Here is a 26,329-nt window from a genome sequence, read left to right on the forward strand (position 1 = left end):
CTTCTGATTATGAATCTTTAATTCAAATTTTTAAAAGGGAATATTTATGACATGTATTACATAATATGTACAAATCTAAATGCAAAATAAAATCTAACAATAAAAAAAAAAAAATAAAGACTAAAAGTCGGCAACAGGGTGATGTTTTGGAGTTCCATGGTATGACAAAGTGGTTAAGAGCACCTCCGCATCTTAATTTGGAATAGTTAATTTATAAATTTAGGGAAAGATTAGAAGGACTAAAAGTGGTAACAAGAGCAAAAAGCAAAAATGTTGGGAAATCATTCAAAAACTGTTCAATTGACCTCAAAGGAACATTCAATGTATTTGAATACACTGTGTAATATCGTAAACAATACACTGTGATCTCTTTACGTGTTCTTTTAAACCATTCAGAGGATATTCACATTTATCAAATTATTAATTGATATGCCTCATGATTAAAAACTTTTCATATGTTATATTTTTAACGTAGAAATCAATTTGACATAAAATAACATAATATACAAGATCCTTCCAAGACATATGTACTGAAATGAAACAAATTTTCAGAAATAATCATAGAATAGCCCTACATCTTTTCAAGTTGCCTAGCCTATAAAAGAGTGCCTATAAAATTCTTATTTCAAATTTAACTATGTATACTTTCTAAACAACAACAAATGAAAGAAAAAATGCACAAAAATGAGATTAGTATCAAGGAGGTAAATCAATTTTAAAATAGTATAATTTTTTTTTAGAAGTTTCTGTAAAATATATAGATATATAGGCTAGTTTTTCAAAGCCTGAAGTCATTGCTACTACTGAACATCTGTTTCATTTAATTGAAACAGCTTTACTTTTTATACCTACATTTGAAAAACCAATTTATGCCAGCTTTTAGGCATGTGTTAAATTACTTCGAATCAAAAGAAAACCAAGTAAAGATATGTATTAAAACATACTAGAAAAGTAATAGAGTAGTTCAAAGTTACAATTAATTTCATTACATTTAAAGTTTCTAAAATAGCAATTGAAAGAAATATTATGCAGAAATAAAATTGATAGAGAAATAAAAAATTTTAATTTTCAGATGGTTTAAAAATATTTCTTTTCATATTTCTAATTGTAATATATTAAATTTTTGGTATTTATAAAAGCTGACACTTGGAAAGTTATTTCTCGTCTTTTTAAGTGTGCAAAATCTGATTCAATTAGATATTTTGGAAGAGATTAGAATATATATAAAAGTGACATATGTTGTAAGTTCACAAATTTCACAATTTCTTTTATATCTTCCTTCCTCTAACTGGCATTTTCTGATAACAAAGTAAGCATTCTCCAAAGTATTTCTAAAATTTTCAAACTCCGTTAATTAGTGAAACATTGAATTGTATAAAGCTAGGAAAAAATTCAATGAAGCAGTTTGAAATGTATATGACTTTTGTCTACATTTGACTTGCCATTCAACAGTAAGTAATAAATTATTTTTGAGCCATATACAGTAGCAATTTATATTATATACATATAGATAGACATACTGTGACTACGATAAAATACTCGGTACTTGCATCATCTAATTTTCAACTGATAAACCTACATAATTTTGGAAATTACAGTACACTCCCGATTATCCGAGGAATTGGGTGGCGCAGCCGCCGCGGATAACAAAAATTGCGGATAATCCGAAAAAAGCTAAAAACGGGTATAAAAGAGAAAACAGTCATTCCAACTTTGAAAAATCGTTTTATGTACAATAAAGCGTAAAATAAACAGCAGGAAATGTTTAGCTAACGCTTAATATTTTAGTTAGTATTCACTCAAAACTAACCTAAAATGCATTTTATTAAAGAAAACAGAAAAGTGCTTTGTACTTACGAGGGGCGTCAAGGATAAACAGAAAAATTAATACATATGTACTGTTTTAATACTGTAATGTATTACGTAATTACAAAAGCATAACTGTAAAACTGCACCTTTTTAAAGAAATCAGTCAAAAAAAAAAATCTTTGCGGATAATCGGAAGTCTACTGTATATGAAAAGTATACAGTGCGATTAGCCAGCATCCATCAGAAAGTTAAAAAAACAGTATTTCTCAAAGGGATCTTTAAAATTATTAAAATGTAAATTCAATACATTCTATAAAGAAGTTTTTAAAAATTTGAAAAAGTAAAAGGAAGACCTATTAAACAAGTTATTTTTAAAACAATAAATTTATTTAAAATACAATTTAAATTAAACTTAAATATGTTATTGCTTACCATTTGGGCCATACTTTTCCTGGAGATTTTTGACTTGAGACTCAGATAAACCCTTTTCTGCATCGGTTCCAAAATAGTCTAGAATTTCTTCAACTGTTTTAGTATGAGCAACTTCCATTTCTTTTTACATTAATTTACACAGCACAAAATAAATAAGAAGGATGCTTCTCTCTACTGATCACATACACACATTTAAGAAGAGAAGAAAAACCACAGATATAATCTTTACTCAGAGTCCTAAAATGGAACAAAAGCAAAGTATTAAAAAATATTTGAGCCAAAATGAGAGATATGAAATCGTAGAATAGAATTTTTATGGAGATTTAAAAATTAACATAAAATATTTTCTTATGGTAATATATTGAAGCTAATATTAAATTATAAAAACATTAATATAATTAAAATAAACATAATGAAAAATATACTGAACTAAGATTAAAATGAAACCATTATCTAGAAACAGTCAATATATTATACCAAAATAAATGAATAAAAAAACCATAACAAAAGAGAAACTCAAGATGTGAATCAATAACTCAAGATAAAATACACTAATTCACTTCTTTAATTTTTAATATATTTTAAAATTTTTTGTGTAATTACAAAATAAAAACGTTTCCATATGCTTTTATATTTCTAAGGTTAATGTAGCATTTTCAGACACAACATGAATAATGACTTTCAGAAGGCAATCATCCACATTGCTTTCATATTTAAAAAAAAGCAATTTCCATACTTTTTAATATGGACCAATATTTTTACTTTAATTGTATATAGAGCATACTAAAGTATTGTAAACATTTAAAAAAAATTCAAACTTAAGGGTTTGATGAATTTCCACATTTCAGATCTTTCCAAATTCAAAAAACCCATTTTAACCCTTTGGCCTTAGTTTCTGGATACCCCTCATATAAGTTTATACAATAACTACAAAACAAAGAGAACTATATAACATCTAAACAGTAGATGTTATAAAATTATATATAACATCTAAACAGTAGATACCTATCAAACTTGGAACAAAGTTCATTCAGAGGTTGACATTCTATTAGTCTGTACTTTCACATATATGTAAACACTAAACTTGAAAACAATGATTCAAATATTGTTTCAATTGTTTGATCAAAAATACAGGCTAATTTTTGAGTATCAATCGTTAAATGCTCAGGATTAATAATTCAGTAAAAGTGCTAAATTCATGCCAAAGACCAATATTAATTATTGTATGCTAATGCATTAGCATACAATACATATGCATGGCATTAGCATACCCTCCCTTAACCAAGTTACATAATTTTAAGAGAATTTTGCGAGAAAAAAGCACAAAGAAAGGGTGAAATGCACGTTTTGTTTAGTAATATAGCAATCTAGAAATAAAAGCAGAATTAAATAGCATACGAATTGTGGGTAGTCAGCAAAATTTAATTAACCATACGATAAACACATAAGGTTTGAATTAAGATTAAATAGTAATACATCAAACTGAAAAAACATCCATCGGGACAAGGATTATGGCTTAAAGAATTTCTGAAATGTGTTTTTCTTACTTGCCTTCCACGAGACAAAATCACCCAAAAGTGATTGTCTTTTAATCCTGAAACAAACATATATTGTATATCAAGAACACTGAACAGATATGCTTATTATTGTACATGCTACAGCTTCATTTCCACTGAAAATTAATGACAGTATATCTGCTTTCTAATTATATTAATATCAATATATTCACATTGATAAATGCTACATAACCTTAATATAGGGATTGTTGCAATTATTGAAAGTTACTACAGTTTAATTACCATAACAAAAATTTACATAAATTTAATGCAAAATCAAAACATTGAAATTACACTTTGAAAGTTATATATAAAAATATATAAAATATAAGAAATTTTTTTATATATTATGTTATATATAAAAATATTTCTTAACATATAAAATACACACTGCTTAATTCTTTAACAATGAAACAGATTTGCTAATTATTAGTAATAAACACACAATTGCCTGGAATCTCATTAAAGAGTTGGTCTGCTTCAAATTACGTATGTACATTTTCACACAATTGACATGCATTTAGTTATCAATTAATGCGACTTTAATAAAACATCCTATTCTATTATCTTATAGAATGAATACAATAGCTACAAACAGCAGAAAAGTATACAATTTTAGTTCAGCATTTCAAGTTGATACTTAATGGAATTACGATCACTGCATTAAACGAATGCATACAATCACTGCATTAAAAATCATATATATGAAAAATTATAATATTTAATACATATAAAGTTCACTATAAATGTGTGTAAGTTTTTTTTTTTTTTACAATGTCGCAAAATAAATTCTCAGTAAAGAAAATTTTGACTATTCTGCCTAACTATGAATAATCCTGTAAAATAAATTCTGATGAGAAAAATTTCAAATTAAATGAGAATTGAGTTCCTTAATCGTAAGCAAGCATTTTATTTCCGAACCTAACGATTTCATTCCAATAATTCTTTCTTCTCTCAATACATATTGTTTGAAATACAAAATTGATTGAAGCAAAACCTAATGAAACACGTTGTGATAAGACAACTTAACACTCACGGAGGAATTTTTGGTCTAATGCAACCAGCTTAAAAACAAATTCAGCATTTAACTGAACAATAAGAAAATTAAACACACTTAATAACACGAAAATCAACATTTTCATTTACACGTAGTTTCGGATAATGTAAAGGAAAAAGTAATGCAAATTTTGTAGGAACTCATCGGATTAATACGCACAAATACTTAAAATGCTTACTTTTCTGTTATGAGCTGTTTATGATGTTTCATACTAAATCGATTTTAGAAAAAAAAAAGTTCGAATTCTCACACATTATATTGCAACGTGTGATCAAAAATATTACCTGCGTAAAAACCACTTTGCCAGCTGGCAACACAGAATACAATGCTAATGTTCTTGGGCTACTCCGTCGTCGGAAATAAGCCTAATGCAATGCAGTTTTCTTTTTGATTTTCCGAATGCAATAATTCAGACACTCCAAATATACATATGGAAACACAACAATAAAAGGATAGACGGATGTATTATGTTCCGAACATCTAAATGCATGCCAAATGAAAACTGATCGAAAAATTTATTCTCAATTAGATCCTTCGTGGTTCATCATAGCCGGTTGAGTAATGTGGAATACAATGATTGGATGAATCGGAAAACAGAAAATCGACAATACGCACCCATTCACTTCACTTTTTACAATTGTAATTTGTTTCTGCTGCAGAAATATTAAAAGATTTCGTTCTTCTTCGGATATTATAACAAATATATTGAATATTCGAATGTATTAAAATCAACAGAAGTAAAATGATGAAAACATTCATTAAACAATTAGAAATTTATGTCTGGATTTATTTTAATTTCTGGAAATATTTTAATGAATAATGCATATATAAAGAAATGTTATCAAAAACGTTTCTTAAAAGCATTCGTGAAAAATTTAAATGAGCATTTTTTTGTTTGTTTGTTTTTGTTTCGATACCAGTAATGTTTTAGAGCAGCCGTGCATGCGTAGACACAAAAGATTCCAGACTTTCGAAATGCAAAAGGAATGAATTTGAAATAAACTTAATTTCGCTTTCTCTTCCTCAGCCTTCTTTGAACAAAAATTCACAAACATAATTTTAAAACCAGTTCAGTACGCAATATATTTATATTTAATTCTCGGGAAAGGCAAAAGTCATAATTGCGCCCACATATATTTTCCATCAAACAATTTTTCCAAGTGAATATATTTATTACCCTGAATTTCAAATTATAATTCTCGAAATCATTATATGGAATATGGAAATCTGTTTTATGGAATATCAAATGCATGAATATATAAAATGAAACAAAATTTTTTGTAACTATCCGACTGGAAGCAGAAAAAAAAAAAATTACTTTCCAGCATTTTCACATATTTTTTATGAGAATTCCCATTGTACTCTTATTTACCAAATGAGTAATAATGACACTTCATTTGCACGAAATTACTAATTATCTGAATAAAATCTAAAATGTAATTTTACCAAAGAAGTTCTATTGTATTATTGTTTTCTTTATAATACTGAGACACATTACAATATATAGAACTATGCGGATAGAAACCGAGAATGATAACAGAAAGTGGCGCTTGCTTCATAAGCCAATTAACAACCTCTAGGTAGGGGGGTTCACTTTTGTCTAGTGGTTATGTTACGCGGCTACGGAGCTTTGCGTCGCAGGTTCGATTCCTCGCTCGTAGCTAATTGCCACATTGGTGACCCTGGCTATGAACTGTCAAACGCAACCTTCGTACAGCTGCCATGGCGCCATCTCCCTTAGCACCCAAAAATCATCAGACACACTTAACGCAGCAACCAAAGTCGTCAGACTCACTTGACGCAACAGCAACAGCTCGCCATAACTCCTCTTCATTTATCAGGTGTTAAACAGTTAACACATTATATCACATATTCATCAAATATCATTATTCTTCATAACATGGATTTAGAATTTCTTAATAGGGTATAACTACTATTTCTCATACTAAATTTAATTTTCAAATCATGTATTTATAATACTAACAAATATTTCTTCAAGATGAAATACATAATTATAGATCTTTACTGAAATTTGTAAATCAAAAAGAATTTCTGTTTGCATCTCTTTTTTCCTTATGTCTTCCTTTTTTCTTTTTTCTTCAGGTTGGTTTGTGGTTATCAAAATTATTTTCAACTCTATCTGAAGATGACAAATATCTATGATTCTAATTGATTGTTATATCCTTTTACTTCTATTATTTTCCACTCTAACATTCTATTGTGGTATAAACAGGAGGAGAAATAAAACATATGAGGCCTAAACTCGAAAATGTTTAACATAGACTTTTTAATTATAAACATAGAAATTCAGAATAAATTGCCAAAAAAGGTTCATAAATGATGAGAAAACATTAAAGACTGCAACGAAATACTGCAAACGTTCTGCAATAGAAATATTGCAGAATTGCAATATTGCAATTCTGCATTTTGAAATACTACTGCATAAAAGTATCAATGAAAGGAAATAGTTTCTTGTTCCCCTAACAAACACGTATCATTCACAAAATTCTTTTTCAATCGGAAACTACAAAATAGGATGGAGAATTTGTCAATACAAAGTAATATTTTCTTCTTTTAAATGCATCTAATGGAATCAAATCCTATGTTTAGTAAAACTCACCATAGTAAAAAAAAAGTTTGGATCCATTCCAACATCTTGAAGAAACTAAGGAAATGTGAAGTCGCAATGCAGCATAAGATAACATGAGGTTGAATGTTACATGACGTGCACACTTAAGTTTGTCATGTGAATTAATTTACTTCCTTTATTCGAATATATATTTTTGTTTTGCGTTTGGCATTGAATTTAAATTTGAAACGTGAATGAGTGATGAAACGATCTGAAATTTGAACCTCGATGTTTCATGGATTAAATAAAATTGTTCACTTTTATTATATAACGTTTTTCACTCCTTGGAATGAGGACTGATTGTGATTACTGTACCAGTTATCGGAACCAGGGCTACGTGTTACCACGAGAAATAATATAGATTCCCACAAACTCTAGAAACTTGGCCAATCACCGTTTCATGATTTATTGTTAATTACAGAACTTAAATCAGAATTCTCTTCCAAGTGCATTCTCAATACAGAGCGCGAAGAACGAAATTTATTTCTTAAATCTTATTTACAGATTTTTGGATTGAACGCATCGCATTTCAGCAAACGAGAGTCCTCAGTCATAGAAAGGGACAGTCGCTCTGCAATATCATTGATCAATAACAATTATTCTACTCCTACTAGTATCTCAAGAGGTTACCTCTGCCTCTGCCTCTACTGACCGGATATTTAATATGGAGAAACATATAAGAAAACGGAAGAACTCCATCAGCTTACAGTTTCGGTTCTTTTAATTTTTATCTTCATGGAAAGAGGTGGTGATGGTTTTACTTTCGTTAAATGCGACAATGTGGCTGAAAAGAAAAACGCCACTAAACCTTCAAAACTAACGCTCGAAAACAAATTTCAAGCCTAGACAATTGCAATGCCAGAAAGAAACGGAATTTTTCAATTTCATAATTTATTCAAGAAAGAAGGTGCTAATACTCATATTACGGCTTACGATAAATAAAATAAAGCAATTTGGATCCTTAATTAATGTTTATGAGATTTTGTTGTTCTTGTATTAATTTCTAAGTACTGTAAATATAAGAAGATGATGTAAATCTAACGGAGTTTCGTAATAAAATAAAATAATATCAATACAAATTGGTAATAAAAACAGGAGAAAGAGAACAAGACGATAAGTGTCCTTATTAGCGCGTAAACTTTTAATAATGAGAATTAAAGACATTCATTGCTTTGCCGCTTATCATATTTCCAGCACCTGTCTTTAGTATTTTCTTCTCTGTAATACAGAATACATAAAAGAACAATTTTATAAACCACCAATATTTCGATCTCAATTTTTTGAAAAAAAATTCTTACACACATGATCGATCTTGTCCTGGATAATCTTCTATTCTTGTTTAGTTTGTTACATAAATGAATGCACCAGGCGATATCCGAAGATGACGATGCAAATGGAGCGGAGGTTCACGCTTATTGGATGTGCTGCATTCTACGATTCGCAAAGTTTGCATTCTGCCATCACATATTTCAGCTCGTTCAAATACTGCGAGCACATGATTACTTGACACTGTTTAGTTTTTACAAATGAGTTCCTCATCCATTACTTGTACTGACTTGATGACAACCGATTTTACGGATTCTACGAACACACGAGTTGACTGGTAATGTTAATTTGAAGAATTGCATTTATAGAGTCTAATCCCCGTGTTATGGTCGTTTTCCCATTGCACGAAACAAAACTGTTCAGTGCGAGTTCATTTTGTAATAGCATAAAATGTTTGGAAATATTATTACGATATCGCGCAGCATTCAGAATATCTAACATTGTAAAGATATCATTACAATATAATGTCCTAATAGGGTTCCTTCTTGAACTTTAATACTTTGAAAAGATAATTGCCGAAAGTCTACCAATGTGTGCGGTAATAAATACTCTTAAGAACCATTGCTGATGAAGGATTTACAGAAATGAAGAAGTCAGAAGAATGCTAAAGTCATGTAGATGTAAGATGGAGCTGTTCTATACAATAGTCAGCATTTTTTTTTTTTTTTTGGCGTAGTACTTTTGTGAGGGAATTATCTTCCGGTTGTGAGGGAATTATCTCTCTCTCTCTCTCTCTCTATATATATATATATATAGAAAGAGAGAGAGAGAGAGAGAGAGCTGAAAGTTAAATCGGGTAAGTTAGGAAAAATTTAATTAAGAAATTCATGCATAAAAAGGGCAAATGTATAGCCATAATTTTGAACTTCTTTACAAAATTTATAAATATCAAAAGTGAAAGGTTTGTCAGGGGATATAAATGATATTCAAATGTATAAGAGTGAAAGAGAGAAGTCTTTTTCTTTTTCCGAAAAAAACCAGTAGTGATAAACATTTATGAAAAAATGCAAAGTAGCTGTGTATTCATTCCAATACATTCAATTTTCTATAAGTTTGTTCTGCTTTTTTTTAAACAAATGAATGTTAATTTTCAACTTATAATCTTGAATTGCATCAGTGCATAGTAAAACAAATATTAATTTATTTTCTTTTCATATGAAAAAGAATGTAGTTGAAAAAATAAATTAGAGGAACACAAAATTCTTTTCATTTCAAGGAATTTCAGAGCAATTTTATCTTATCTTTTTATGTTTGTGAAATTTTAAATTTCTTAAACAAATCGGAACTATGTTTTGAAACAGTACAACGTGAAATGTATAAATATCTTATAAGCGTGTAATCAGATAAATCTTCCGGAACTAAATGTTAAATGTCATCTCCGTAAATAAAAGTAATTTGTTTTCCTTTTTTCGCTGCTGCGTTGCTTCCATGAAGGTCAGCTGCATTTTTTTCACTATCTTTGAAATACGCACAGTCAGTCAAATCACTAAGAATTAAAATAGCCGATTTACATAATTTTAGTTGATTTGAATCCTACACTTTCTATATAAGATTGTAAGATCTTCTTCGTTTTAACTTTTTAAATTTCAGTAAGTTTCATTAAAAATCATCGGTGAGTAAGTTCCGTATTGAATATCGTTTGCTCTTTCAAGCAATATCAATTTTTCTACATCTTTCTGATCTTTCCCACGCTTTTTTCCAAATGCCAAAAGATACAAAAAATTGTAATCTCTTTTTTTTCTTTTCGATGAAAATTTACTTTCTAAATTCTTGCTTTAATTTGATTAATTTAGCGATTTACTTAAGAATAAAAATATAATCAGAATTATTCCAATTCTCTAAATGTTTCCCTGAAAAATAAATAAAAAAATGTATTTCTAAATGTAAGTCATTTTTTCCATTATTTCGCCAACATCTTGACAACATTGAAAGTGGTTGCAAGACTGTTTGAAATTTGTTTTCTGTTTTGAGAGTAAACTTTCAACTGAATTAGCCAACATATTGCAGATTCATGTAAAATTAAATTGGGGAATATTTTTTTTTCTTCCGGGAGGAATAGAGGTATAAGACAATACTCAATTAAACCGGACAATTACGAGTGATTGTGGATGACCAACCTAAATGGATGGGCGAAAAAAATGTAACTGAAGGGAGTGTCATCTTTTTATTGATGTGGTGTGGAATCGTCGCGAATGACAACTGCAGTTGTTTAATGAGGCGTACATTTGTCGTGTGTTGTCAAGCAGTTTTTTGAAGAATGATTATTGTCGTTGTTATTTTCTCACTCCAGCGCGATGAATTTCGAGTAGATGAATCAGATTTACCATGAGAGTCAGCTAAAATCGACAAACCAGGCTATGGTGCATCGCAGTGCTTGTTAAGTGAACTCATGTGGTAGGGGATAAAAACCCAGTTTCATTTCTCTTTGATAGGACTTTTCAATTTATAATAATAGTGTATCATAGCTGCATTAGGGTTAATTTATCTCAAATCATAATCACAAGAAAAAATAGAAATGACTGACGTGATATCTTTTAATCCTCTTAACAAATGCGTGATGGATTCAAAATTGAAACAGGCAGTTGGCGCGCGAAATGTGAGTTCGAATTGACACAGGCAGAACTTTTAAAATATATATCTTTTCAAAATGGAGCTCACCTATCTTCACAATTGCGTTCTTGATTAGTTTGCAGGGCGTTAAAACTCTTGGTAATGGGATGTTTAAAAATATCGCATTGCCAAGTAAGTTTGATTATTTCAGATACATTTGTCATTGCGTGACCGAGAAAAAGGAGCCTTCATAACGATTTAAGTCCTCTGCCGATGCGATACATTTGATGTTCAAAGATACTCGTCTTAGCGTATACAGTATGACGCCTAACTTCAAATATGGTATCAGGAAGGAGTTCAAGATGGCGGACGGTGTGCTTGATGTGTTGTACGCGTCTCTTGAAAATCACTTTGAAACTATTGATATGGCGCTCGTTTCGAAGTGCAACATGAACCATGAGTTGAGGGAACAAGCCAAGAATGCCTTGGGTGAGTTAAAAATTGCAATTACTAAAAGTTTTGAACGATTACAATCCGTTAATTGTCGTAAGGCTTGCGAAGAAAGTCTGGCTGCTTTGGTTACAAGGCCATCTTACGCTGAGGTGGTGTCGCCATCTAGGGGCGGCTTTGTAAACAAATTCACAAAACAGTCGTCCTCTTATTGTCAGCGCTACTGAAAGCTTTGAAAAAAGAAGTTATAAATCCAAGAGAGAAGAAAATAGGAATTAAAAATGTTAGAGCAATAGCTAATAATAAAGTTATTGTTCAATGTTGCTCCTCGGCTGACCGGGACAAATTAAAAAATGAATTGAAAGCTAATCGTTTATTTCAATCGGCTGAACCAAAGGGGAAAAATCCGGCCCTTCTTGTTAAAAATGGGCCAAATGAAATAGACAATAATGAAATTGCTAACATAATATTTGATCAAAATCTTGATATCTTTGCGGACGGTGAAAGTAGCAAAGACATTAACTTAAAATTCACCTTGAAGAAATTTCCAAATAACAGACATGTTGTGTGTGAACTTCCACCTAATCTCCATCAAAAGTGTTTATCTTCTCGTTATTTACACTTTGAATGGTCTATTTGCAGGGTCGAAAATTTTGTAATAATAAATAGGTGTTTTAAGTACCTTGGTTATAATCACAAAGGAGTGGATTGTAGAAATTCAGTTGCTTGTTTTAAATGTGCTGAAGAACATAAAAGTGAACATTGCGAGAATACAGCAAGCCAAATTTGCGTTAATAGCATTCGCTACAATAAAAAGATAAAGGATGCCAGTAAGAAAGTTGATGTTAAACGTAGACCTTTTGCGGATAAGTGTCCCACGCATATTTTTATGAAGAGCAGAAATATTTCAAGAATTTCTCATGTTTAATTCGTCCAGATCAAATCTTAGAGCTATTCAGCTTAACCTTCACCGCTCAAAGATTGCTACTCAGCAACTCATTCTTAACATGGACACTTCGGACATAGATGTTGCTCTTGTTCAGGAGCCTTACGCTTATAATGGTTCTCTTCCTTTCTTTCCATCTTCGTATCGCACGTACTTCAACGCAGGTTGTGATACTATCAAGGCGGCGATTATTGTTCGTAATCAAGAACTTTCAACTTTTTTTTATTTAAATAATGTCGATTACAATATGGTTTTTATTCACATCACGTTCAATGCTTTCATATTTATTCTTCTGTCCTACTATTTTGAACCCAACAGAAATATTGATTTGGATTTACATAAAATCAGTGGAGTGTTTGCCGTAATAGATTGCCGTAGGCTAATCTGGGGTATGGACGCTAACAGTAAGTCCGAACTCTGGCACAGTCCAATTTCCGACTCTCGCGGTATGAAGCTCTGTGACTTTTTAAGTATGAACAACTTATTTGTAATTAATGAAGATTGTGGCCCTACCTTCAGTGGCTCTCAGGGCTCCAGCTATATTGATATAACTGTTATGGGAACAGATGTGCTTGGTGACGTTTCATATTGGTGCCTTCCAGAATAGGAATCCCTTTCCGATCATAATGCAATTGAATGTGAAGTTACTGCGACTACTAATCCTTCTACCTCTAACAGATTTAATTTTCTATATTTCAATGTTAAGAAGGCAAATTGGGATCGCTTTGACTCTTTTTGCAAGCAACCTTTTGTTGATCTTTCTAATCGTATCGACTCTTGTGCTGATGTGGACACCTTAATATCTGTCATAGAAAACTTTCAAGATGTAGTCCTTTCTGCTTCTAAAGCCTCAATGCCTCTTAAAAAGATAAGAATGCACTGGGTTCCTTGGTGGAGCATAGAGATTGAGTGTATGAGGAAAAGGCTCAATGCTGCTAGGCGCAGGTATCAAAGAACTCGAAATTTTATTCTTAGAAATTTTTATAGACAGAAGTATTTACAAATAAAAGAAAATTACAGTTCAATGCTTGAAGAGGCTAAAGTCCAATCTTGGAAGGACTTTCTAGAGGATATTAACGAACATAATGTTTGGAAGAAAATCTATATGTACGGTATACAACAAAACTTCATGAAAAAAATTGAAGTCTCTGGGATTCGTCTTCCAAATGGTTCCGCCACCACTTCTGTTGAAGAAACTATAAATGAGTTTTATAAAAAATGCTTTCCTATCGATACTATTAATACGGATACTCCTTTCTACGGATTGCAACGAACTAAAGCCTTGGAAAATTATTCTTCGAGTCTTGATCCTCTATTTACTACTGCAGAAATAGATGGAGTGATTAACACCCTTAAGCTTAATAAATCTCCTGGTCCTGATTGCATTCAAAATGAAACTTTGAAATGCATTCACTTGATGTTCCCCTGTTTCTTTTCTAAACTTTTTAATGCTTGTTTACAGCTTAGTACCTTTCCGTGCTCCTGGAAGAGAGTAAACCTCTTTTTAATTCCGAAAAATAAGGACTTTCGTGGTCCACATCTGGACAATTTGAGATGTATCAGCCTCCTACCAACTATTGGAAAATGTCTTGAAAAGCTGATTGTTAACAAGATTTCCTGGTTTTTGCACAGTAAAAAACTCTTAAACGAGACCCAGTTCGGTTTCACTCCGCAAAAATGTTGTGAAGATGCTCTCCTTTACTTGAAAAATGTAGTTGATAGAGGCAAGAAGAAAAATATGCTTACAATTTTAATTTTTCTTGATATCAAAGAAGCTTTTGATCATGCTTGGTGGCCGGCTATTCTCGTTTTGCTCAAAAATTTCGCTATTCCAAGTAACATATTTCATCTGGTCAGAGATTTCTTGAATGATAGGTCTGCCTCTCTTACGCTCGGTCGTGTTTCAGTTTCCCGTTCCTTGCAAAGGGGCTGTCCCCAAGGCTCCATCTCTGGTCCACTTCTGTGGAATTTAATCATGAACAGCCTTCTTGCTAGGCTTTCGAAGATCACAGGATGTGAAACCATAGCCTTCGCGGACGATCTGCTCATCTTCTTTCAGGGAAAATATCTTGATGGTATTTTTGAACTTGCTCAAAGCACATTGGATGATATTTTAAACTGGGCAAGAGATTTCAAAATGGAATTCAACCCGAATAAATCGAAGGTTATGGCTATTAAGAAAAAGAACGTGGACTTTTCTAGCAAACAACTATTTTTTGACAACATACGACTTGAAATGGTGAATGAAATCAAATACCTAGGGGTAATGCTTGATGACAAATTCTGTTGGAAAAATCATATTTTATATCTTTCCAAAAAATGTGAAAACATTCTGAAAGGACTTAATCGTGTCTCTTGCAACACCTTTGGATTGAAATCCAACGTTATTGGCATGATCTACAAACAGGTAATTGTTCCTTTTGTCTGCTATGCCTCTATAGGGTTTGGGGTAATGCTTTGAAATAAAAGATTAACTGCCGAAATCTTCGTAGAATTCAAAGAAGAATTTTACCTAGAGTTATACGTGGCTACAGAACTGTAAGCTACGAAGCCTGCTTTGTCATTGCGGGGTTTCCCCTAATTGACCTTTTCGTCCTGCAAAATAAAGATTTCAAAGATAACGTTATAAAAATTACCTAAGATTCCAAAGTGTCTTTTTCCAATCTTCCACATTCTGCTGAACGCGTTCCTATCGAAATTATCGATTATAAGGACAATGTTCTTAGCAATTTTCCTGTAGTGTGTTTTACTGATGGCAGTAAACTCAATCACCGTGTTGGACTTGCTTTTGTTGTGTTTCAAGACGCAGTTGAAATGGAACACTTTATGTTTAGAATTCCTGATGAGTGTAGTGTGTTCCAAGCAGAATTGCTGTGCCTCAGTAACTCGCTCAAATGGATCGTAAACCACTGTACTCTATCATCCAGGTTCCTTATTTGTACTGATTCTCTCTCATCCTTATTTTTGCTTAGTAATGTTTCTTCCTGCAACAAAATTGTAGTGAATTTTCACATCACTCTTTTAGAGCTTAAAGCAAGAGAAATTAGCGTCTGTTTTTCTCATGTCCGAGGTCATTCTGGCATTTTAGGGAATGAAAGAGCCGATTGGCTTGCAAAGCAAGCTACAAAACTAAGCATCATTGATCCTATGAGCATTCCCAAATCTTACATTCGTAATGAGAATCACAAAAAGACCATTCTCTTATGGAACGAGCTGTACCAAAATTCGTCAACTGCCTCTTTAACCAAATTATTTTCCCCCACAATTTCTCAAAGGTTGAATAACAAGCATTTTTTCAGTGATTTTCACTTAACAAAATTTCTTACTGGACACGGTAATTTCAATTACTATCTCACGAAATTTGGATTATCGAACACTGATCTGTGCTCTTGCAGCGTGGGTGGAGTTCAAAATGTTGAACACTTGCTTTTTGATTGCTCCAAACTTACTGAAGGGAGAAGAGATTTTATTGTGGATCTAGATGCCTGTAATATTAAGTTTCTACCTCCGCTTCATGTTTTGGTCGACCACAAAATGGCTTTTTTCTCATTCTGTAAATTTATTGCCTTTGCTGCTTCAATTTTTAATTAGTTTTGTTGTTTATTTTTTCCTGTTGTTTTTATCCTTATTTTTATATGTACATATTTTTATCTATGTATATAGTTGTTTCTACTTACTTCTGTAAGCCTTGTGCTGCACTTTGTGGTGCAAAAGGATTGACTTATTATTAATAATAAAAGAAAAATACGGCTTTATAAACGCCTGATATTTTAAAAAACCATTTAATTACTGAGAATAATTCTGTTGATACTGAATAGTCGCTTTCAATCATTCGCATTTCAACAACTGCTAAAAATAAAATTATTTATCAATCCCATCTTTAAAATGAGCAGCGATCATGATATTTATAGTCATAAATCTGCATGCATACATTGGATTAACATAATTCTGAAAGAAAAAACAAAGGGTTTTAATGAGAGCAATTTTCTAATGTCTTTTTTAAATACTTTTATTTAACTTGATTTATTTAAAGTTAGTGATGATGGAATTTTATATTGATTTTGCCTTTCCTGATGCACAAAAATTGTGTATCATCTGCAGTGGTGTGTTTTAAAGGACTGTGTACCATTTTAATGTTTTCAGAAATTAATTACCAGTTATTTAATAAGAATTTTAAATACAAGGTTCCATAATATTTATAATAGGTGATTATGAAAAATATTGAAGACCTAAAGGTTGAAAATAAAGTAAGGTAAGAAAAATTTTACTTTTCTGTACACTAATAAAAACGTCTCCTTACAAATTGCACTTTGGAAATTTATATTTTTAATGAAGGACTTTGTTTTTGTACGCAAAAACTTTCTAAATCAGGTAATTTTGATTTGAAATAAAAAATCATACTTTTGGAGATTTAAAAAACAAACAAACAAAAAACGAAACATTTATAAATAAATTCTATTTAACATACTTTTTAAAAATAAGATTTTATTTGTGTATTGAATGGTAAGTTTTTATTTTTATGTTAATCATTTTTTTTAACTTTTTAATCTTAAAATTTTTTTTTTCAGATTCATTATCAGGAGCCAACATTATCTGCCTCAATTAATAATTAGCTGATAATTTAGAACTGAAAATAGTGTTTTGTCTTTGTAAATACACAACTGAACTAACTATCTAAACTTCAATGTATCAGAAAATTAAAATTCAGAATTAGCAAGAAAAAAAAAATTGATTACCGAATCCCGCCTTCAAACTATTAAAAATGTATACCAGAAGGATTCCCTTGTTTCCTCTTAGACATTTATTGAAAGTGTTATTAATTGGGTATGATAAAAAAAATAATTGTATCGATGAGTTATATACCAAAGTATTCTTTATTGCTATTAATTAGAACTTCCCTCAAAATATTCAAAATGACCTCCTTCACTGAGAGTTTCATTATTTTGAATTTTTCTTTCCTTAACTTACTCGAAATGTCAACGATTTCCTCAATCTTTCAGAGTATACAGTCGCACAAAAGATATTCTAACTTCATTTTAAAATTCAAAACATTCACTTTTCAGTGATACCAATCTTATTTCTAAACAATTTTTTTCTTTCATTTTACCAAATGTTTAAAAGTATTTTTATAAAAATGTTTTTCATCGTTTCATTGCACTTATACACGTGCGTTCTTTCAATAATAAAGGCTTTCTTTTGTATGCAGGATATCATTGCTATAATTAAGAATGTATTTTAAAAATAAGATAAAGATAGACGAATCAAGCTTAATGTATTATTATGCTTTAATGTTACGGACAAAAGGTTCAAACCTCTTTTAATTTTTTTTATGCTTCATAAAATTTTGATTCATTTTAAACACATGATTTGAGAACATAGTATTAGACTAAAGGAGCTAAAAGTTTGCAAACTCAGTCCCATTAGTAACAGCGGTTATAGCTAAATCCGTCGGCGCCAAATGTCCTCCCATTGGGATGGTGCAGAAATTTGGAGAGGGGAGATGCTAACTCAGGTGTAGATTTCATCATCAGAAAATAGTTTAAAATGTTGAGGTCCGTCCTAATGTAACTCTAGAATTACTTCAAAACGGAATTTTAATATAACTAAAAGTAGCAGATTGGAAAAATTATATGGAATTCACTATTTTGACATTTATTTATCAATTAATAATTTTCGGAAAGGAAAGAGTTTATAAGACGCTAATTTCAGCAATTCTTTTAATAATGAGAAGGGAAAAAAATTATTTTCTTTTATTTAGGAACAAATTTTTCTAATAACGAACGGTAATAAATAATTACATCCCATTAGTGAAGAGGATATATTTTTCTAATGAACCGCATTTCTCTAGAAGAAAGGATCTGCAATGGATGTAGGATGAAGAAAGTCAGAAGTATCTGTATTTTACGTCTAACTTCTGAAGTTCATTCAATGTGTTCATTCTGAATTTTTTTTTTAAATATTACTTCATGGAATTTCCCATTCAGTTATAAATCATTCATCAAACGACTTTATTTGTTTTTAATGTGCCACTAAAATGATTTCGATGAGAAATTTAGAGATATCATACATTTGAAGAAGCGGATTTTCTTCTACTTCCGAGTATACTTCCTTGGCTGGTTCGATGGCAGTTTTTGTTTTATAACACATAATTTGATATTTACAGTAATGGCAGTTATATTACGATTATAGTACGATTGCATAGTTATTAACTTATAAAATATTTACATCTCTTCTTTTCAAAAATCTGTTTTCACCATTTGTGATTTTAATAGATTTCATTTTGCTTTCAAAATCTGGCTGTTTAAGAATGATATATTTCATAACATTTTTCCGTGGTTATAATTTTATTCTCAGAGCTTATGCGTTGCAATATTATTATAGCAATATAATTTACGCTAAAAAAATATTTTCTTATAAATTTAACTTTTTCAACACGGCAAAACGACAAATGTCACCTATAAATCCGAAAGATTTTTTTTCATGCTTTGTATTTAAAGAAATCGACGAATTTTATTGTTTTCATCCTAATTGAAACATATTTCACGTCTACCATTTCTTTCATAAAGTATCTAGATGAATATAATTATTAATAGAATGATGCACTATTCACGATCAAATGCATGCGTATATTTTTATGAGTAAATCTCCTAGAATCTTAGCTTTTGTTTTCGATAAAAATTCTAGAATCGTTCTTTTTTGTTTGTTCTTTCTTTCTGCATAGCTTTTAAGTGAATGTTAATATGCACATTGTAATATTAAATCAATATTAATACGACGGTTCACTGTATTTTTACCACAGCCCTTTTTCTGCGTACTTCTCTAATACAAGGTATTACAAAATATCAAATGAAAAATGCCTCGGGTTAATTTTTTTATGACACTCGCTACTCACAATATGGTTGCTACTACGAATAGGGAGTATGAGAACCTTAACAAATGAAGTAAATAACAGAAATATGCATTCATTTGTCAATAACGTTATAAAAAGAATAATGTATGACTGTTATCTTCGCAAAATTTAGAAAAACCAGTTAAATTTTTCACTTAAATAATTCCTCTGTAAGTAGGCCTTGACAATCAAATTAGCTCATAATGACAGCTTTTATAACTTAACAAATACACAAAATTAAAATAAATTAAAAGATCGGATGCAATAACAAAATACATTCACATTTTATTGAATAAATACTTTGAGGTATCACATTTTGCATTTGCAGTACATTTGTTCAAATATAGCAATAGCATCTTGTTATTAGATCGAGTTTCATTATATTAAAGTCTCGTTTTAAATCAATATAGGGTTATTACCGGACAAACCTCGTAGTTTTGAACCACGTTCAGGTAACGAGGACGTCACTTGAGCCGGCACTGCCTAGCGAAACCGTATCATACTAGCTAGAAGGGACTCGGGCCCCGCCAGATTTACCAGATGCACCAGCCCGATTTACACGGTGGCTCTTGGGTCTCAAACAAGGAATCCTTCAGTTCTAAAACCGAAACCTTAGTACAAAGTCATCTGGCCTGTCGGGTTACAGAAGATTAATCCTCAGTATTGCAGGACGAATGTCTTACAAAACGTATATTCAATTACATTAACGCTTCGTTTTGAAGTAGCCCTCAATTTATTTTGGGACATCAGAGCTGACCCATCCCTTTCCAAACTTTCGCACCACATTCAAGGGAAGTTGTTTAGTTTAAAACATCAGTGCCGTGGCTGGTTCGTGAGCGCTTTGAATAAATAGGCAAATAGAAAACTTAACAACAAATTTATTGCAGATTCGTTCGAGTTACTCTGCTCAGTAACTCCTTCTTCTACAAGAGCCAACACTCGAATGACCTCACTCTTTTAATGACACTCGCGCTGGTTATCTAGCGCCATCTATGAACGTTTATTTCCTAACGCTTCAAAATCCAATCACTACAATCAGATTTAATGCGACCCAGATCCACAAACACGGTGCATCTTTTTTGAGAAAAATCGGATTCTTCAGACTTGGGGCCATCGGCTGTGAAATCGAGACCTTAAGACTAAGTCACAGATACCTGCAAAATCTGGAATAAAATGGTAACATGTTCCAGATGAGAAGAAACAAAAGTGGAAAAGTAATGCTCTTTAGATTTTCGACAAATAGGGTATAGTATTTCAAAAACCCCGACATGCATTCCTCACTTCACAGTATAAGAATATACCGAGGTAAATTTTGGGTAAATTTTTTTTAAAGTAATAGTAATTTAAAAGAGGTAAATTATTTTTCAGTTTTATGTAATATTTTCTAGAAAATTTTGATCAGATTAACAAAGAAAATACGGGAGAAAATGGAAAATATTTGTATAAAAAAAAGGAGAGTGAGAAAGGGGTTGTAAAAATTGTTGAAATAAAACGATTTAAATTAAATGGGGGAGGGGAAGAATCCGAATCTGAATTATACCCAAAATATATTTAGAGTGTAATTAAAAGTGAGATTTGCGTGAAAAGTTAGCAAATTATGATCTATCAAAAACGATCGCATAGTAATTGAACCATAAAGGTGCATCAATTGCCGCACCTTTTTTAAATTGAAAAAATACAGGGAAAATTAATTTCGCCAGAATTGTAATAGGAATTAACAATCAGAACTTGCTGCTAAATCTATGTGATTAAAATTTAAATCATGATTTCTCGTACTCTAATTTAACCATTTTTCTGACATTTTCTGTTATTTTGATAATGCGAAATAAATACAATAAATAATACATAATACACCAAATGAAATACACACTATTAATATCTATCTACATATATAACAAAGTAGTAAATCGTGTTAGTTACACTATTTATAACTCAAGAACGGCTGTACCGATTTTAATGATTTCTTTTTTTTTTTTTTTTTGGATTTGTTTTAGCCCCGAATAGCAGAATAACCATTAAAATATCGTAAAAGTTCACAGGAAGAAAGTAATCTTGGACTACCATGGTATGGCGATATGACGGTTTTTGGCTTCCAACCGCCGATAACAACAATGAAACTAACAGCTATCAAGTTGGTCGATACGTGAACTGCAATGAGGCGATTTGACGTATATTCTCATTCCCTATTCACGAACGTCATTCTACTGTTGTACATTTGGCGGTGCATCTGGAGAATGAATGGGCAACGAGTTTATTTTACCGCGTCGAATGTTGCTCAACGAGCTGAAGCACCTCCAGCGACAACATTGACGAGTTTCTTTGCGACTTGCCAAATCGATCCGATGAAATAAACGCTTGCCTCAAATCTGTGGCGCTATGTGAAGAAACTTCGGATAAAATGAAGAACAGTGTGCCCCCGAGTTTGTCTCCAATATTGCAACCCATCGGAACGCTCTTCTAGCAACCCTAATGCTGTTTTGTTTACTACTTTTTGCAATGGTTGAGTTGTACATAAACTACAAGTATATTATGAAAAATGTTAAATTAAAAATATTAAAAATATATCGATTAAAGATTTTAATTTTGTTCTTTATTATAATTAAAAGTTTATTAAATAAAGAAAGTTAAGCTTATGATTAAAAGTTATTTCCTTCTTCTTTTTTTTAATGTGAATATGAACAGAAAATATTTATTCTTTTGCGATTTTTAATTGTCAGTATGCGCTTTAAAAAATCGTCTGCATTCTCACTTTAAAAGACAGCTGCAATGGAATTCTTCGTAGTTCTCGTAATTCTTTTGGTGTTCTAACGGTTGATTCCCTTCATAATTTATTATGTCGAGAGTATTTCGAACCCCCGGAAAGTTAGGGAAGGATGCTTGTTTGAAATTTTGTATTGAAAATGGTTTGATATCGAACCGGCAGAATGGATGAAGGGTGAGTGGAATATATTTTTTTACGAGTTGATGAAAGAAAAAGGATGTTTGTTTGAAATTTTGTATGGAGAATGTTCCGATTGCTTCTTTCTCCGTTCTTTCTTTTCTTTTGGTAAAAGGCATCTGTAGAAGGCACCGGGCAGAATTCCCTCTGAAATCCGTTCGTATAACATCCTTCATTCTTTCTTTTCAATTGATTATGTGCAGTTCCTGTTATCCACACAGTCCTTATGTTCAATGTGCTAGCGAAGCTATTAGGTTCCCGCTCCCGCTGCTAGCGAAGCCGTAGGATGTTTTTTTTAAATTAAAAAATTCTACCCGAGGCCTTCTACAGATGCCGAAGGCATCTGTAGAAGGCAACGGGCAGTATGGAAAAAGCAAACAATACTTATCAGTAAAAAGTTCTAATTAAATGGCGGAAAATGGTAACCGTAATTGTTCCGCTGAAGTATTTGTTTATTTTGTCCGCCATCTTTATTGGCGACTTAGCATTGTTGGCGCAGCAGGGAGCACACTATAATCCACTTTTACCGAAACTTCAACTGGCAACAAACACGAGAGTTTCATTGCTGAACGATCCATCTACTGAAGATTTCTCTAAGCAATTGTTGACTATCGGTAATGGCCGTGTTCCTGTCGACGAGTCGAGCGGATTGATTTCATTTCCTCGGAATTTTTGCAATTTCGTTTCATCGAAAGATGAGCTCATCAACAAAGTGTTCCCGAATATCATTGATAACCACAAAAATCACAAATGATTAAGTGAGTGAGCAATTTTGGAGGCTAAGAACAAAGATGTGGATGACTTAAACTTCGAAATTCAGAATCAAATCGTTGGTACTCTGCATTCATTCAAATCTATTGACTGTGTAACAAACGAAGACGAAGTCAACAACTTTCCATCTGAATTTTTAAACTCCTTGGAAGTACCTGGCTTACCACCGCATAATTTACAGCTGAAGGTTGGCTCGGTGGTCATGATGCTTCGAAATCTAAACCAACCAAAACTATGCAATGGAACGCTTTTGGTGATTAAAAAACTGATGATCCATGTGATTCCCGTGACTATACTCAAAGGAAAATTCAAGGATGAGAAAGTTCTCATTTCGAGGAATCCCAGGATCCCAAGCGATATGGCCTTTGAGTTTAAACGAATTCAATTTCCAATTCGTGTTGCATTTGCGATGACGATTAACAAATCACAAGGCCAATCGTTGAGTGTTTGTGGTCTGAATCTAGAAAACCCATGTTTTTCTCATGGTCAGTTATATGTAGCATGTTCATGTGTTGGTAAACCATCCGCTTTATTTGTTCTTGCGCCTGATAAAAAAACAAAAAATGTTGTATATCAGAAGGTGCTTGACTCGAATAAACCCGAATGTATATATAGATTGAATAAAGAAAATGTCTTTCTGACAAGCCATTGTAATACTTAATTTTGTAGTTTTATTGATTTTTTTTCCTTATATTATTATAACAAGTCAAATATGATTAAAATCGGAACAGCCGTTCTTGAGTAATAAATGGTGTAACTAAACAGTTCATTGATTGTTTGGCCGGGTCAGCTAGTTTATTATAAATAATTTTGCTACCTTTAAAAAAACTCACCTCTTTTTTTTTGTAACATTTATGGAATCGTTATTGCTTCACAATAAGATGGCATTCACAATGCAATCTAAGCTGCTCCTGAAACGCGCAGTTTTGAAATTCTCCGCATCTTCTTCTCTTAAAAGTAAATTTATGATCCATGTCGGTGAGTGCTTTCTTTCGCAATTTTAATGCGATAACGGTCCTTGCACGTAAAACTACTTGAAGAGAAGATAACATTGTTCGCGAAATGATTGTTCTTTATATAATGTACAAATTCCTCTCAAGAAACCTCTTGAACGAAGCAAAAGAAATGAAAGCAGTTTCTTATGCGATAACTTAAGAGAGAGAGAGAGAGAGAGAGAGAGAGAGAAGGTTTGCGGAATGGTTTTTTTCCCCCTTTCAGATTGTAAGCAGATGTGTTTGTGACAAACAACTATTTAAACAATAATGTTTGTCAAACATTTATGAGAACTGGAAGCTTCACAATTCAAATCTTTTTAGATTTAAAATTAAAAAAAAATTAAAATGAAATCCACGATCGCAAATTTCAAGCTATCATGTGAGAATATTATTATTTTTTAAATCATTATTTGTCTTAATTAATTTAAGTCATTAACCAGTTTAAACAGGTTTGAAACTATCATAAGACTTCCCTATCCATCTCTCTCTCTCTCTCTCTCTCTCTCTATATATATATATATATATATATATATATATATATGTGTGTGTGTGTGTGTGTGTGTGTGTGTGTAAAAAATGTCATTATATATATATATATATATATGTGTGTGTGTGTGTGTGTGTGTGTGTATAAAAAATGTCATTATATATATATGTGTGTGTGTGTGTATGTATAAAAAATGTTATTATATATATATATATATATGTGTGTGTGTGTATAAAAAATGTCATTATATATATATATATATATATATATATATATATGTGTGTGTGTGTGTGTATAAAAAATGTCATTATATATATATATATATATGTGTGTGTGTGTGTGTATAAAAAATGTCATTATATATATATATATATATATATATATATATATGTGTGTGTGTGTGTGTGTGTGTGTGTGTGTAAAAAATGTCATTATATATATATATATATATATACAGAATGAAATTTTTTTTAGACTTTCATTTTCAATTTTTCTAGCTGATAAAGAAAGTTTTGGAACTCGACCGATTTTGAGATGAAATAACAGCTGTGATGTCGAAGTTCTACGTCAATCTTTTAAAAACGCATGTACAGTCAAAGAAGCATACGTAATAATAAGGCAATACTGGTAAAAGCAGTCAACTTTTTAAAAACGCATCTGCTTTCAAAGAAGCATACATAATAATAATGCAATGCTGGTAAAAGCAGGTAAAAAAATATATGCGATTAAAAGATGATGATGAAAACTGCCATTTATGCTTTATTCATAGCCTGCGCGATTTCGAGCTTCAAAACCACCTAATCAAAACAACATGATGTTCTCACATGATAAAATTTTGATGATTTGTTTTCGACATAGTTGAATGAATAATGGCCTACTAATACCAGTGCAAAATATTGGAGATATCTCCATGCATTTCTCTTATACAAAATACATCCCCAAACAGTTTATCGCTACAATAGCCGCCTTAGCTGACCATCTTCATCCAGATTATCGACTTTTTAAGCTATTAAATAATTCATATAGATTGCATATACTTTTTAAAAAAATTTCACCTTGTTATTTGATACGACTGAAAAATATGAGAATGTACATGTCTATGTCTATATCTATACTTACAATACAGCTCAATGTGTGTGTATGTGTTGGCGCTCTACAGGCCAGACCGTTCGACCTACAGCTACCAAATTTGGATGTGCACCTTGGAGCTATTTTTAATTAACAAGAATTTTAATTAATTAAAAATTAAGCAAAATTTTGCATTTTCCCACAATAACTTCCGGAAATATTACCGCAAAAAATGATTTTTACATCAAGTTAAAATTCTAAAAATTATCTTTTCAATGATACCAATGTTTTAAAATGCAAATTAAATTTCTGTTTTTAACGAATTTTTAAAAAAATAACTTAATTAATTTTTGCAACAATTTATTTCCCACAAAATAAAAATAAAATTTAACTTGCACGAGCACGTTGCCGTTGTAGGGGGGAAAA

General features: G+C 31.4%; 1 protein-coding gene across 3 annotated transcripts in view; it reads right to left on the reverse strand.

Annotated features, from left to right (window-relative positions):
- Nucleotides 1-26,329, reverse strand: part of LOC129967084 (calcium-transporting ATPase sarcoplasmic/endoplasmic reticulum type-like) — an 81,049-nt gene that overhangs the window by 39,975 nt on the left and 14,745 nt on the right. The window contains exons 1-2 of one of the 3 annotated variants that reach the window (XM_056081749.1): nucleotides 5,139-5,439; nucleotides 2,242-2,478 (exon numbers count right to left, since the gene is read on the reverse strand). In XM_056081749.1, coding sequence (XP_055937724.1) covers nucleotides 2,242-2,359 — 118 coding nt within the window. In that variant the 5' untranslated portion in view covers nucleotides 2,360-2,478; nucleotides 5,139-5,439. Of the gene's footprint in view, nucleotides 1-2,241; nucleotides 2,479-5,138; nucleotides 5,440-26,329 lie in introns of those variants that run through there. The other 2 variants (XM_056081751.1, XM_056081750.1) reach the window with 2 other exon arrangements.

This window comes from Argiope bruennichi, chromosome 4 (assembly GCF_947563725.1).
Source record: "Argiope bruennichi chromosome 4, qqArgBrue1.1, whole genome shotgun sequence".
In the NCBI taxonomy this organism is placed as follows: Eukaryota; Metazoa; Arthropoda; class Arachnida; order Araneae; family Araneidae; genus Argiope; species Argiope bruennichi.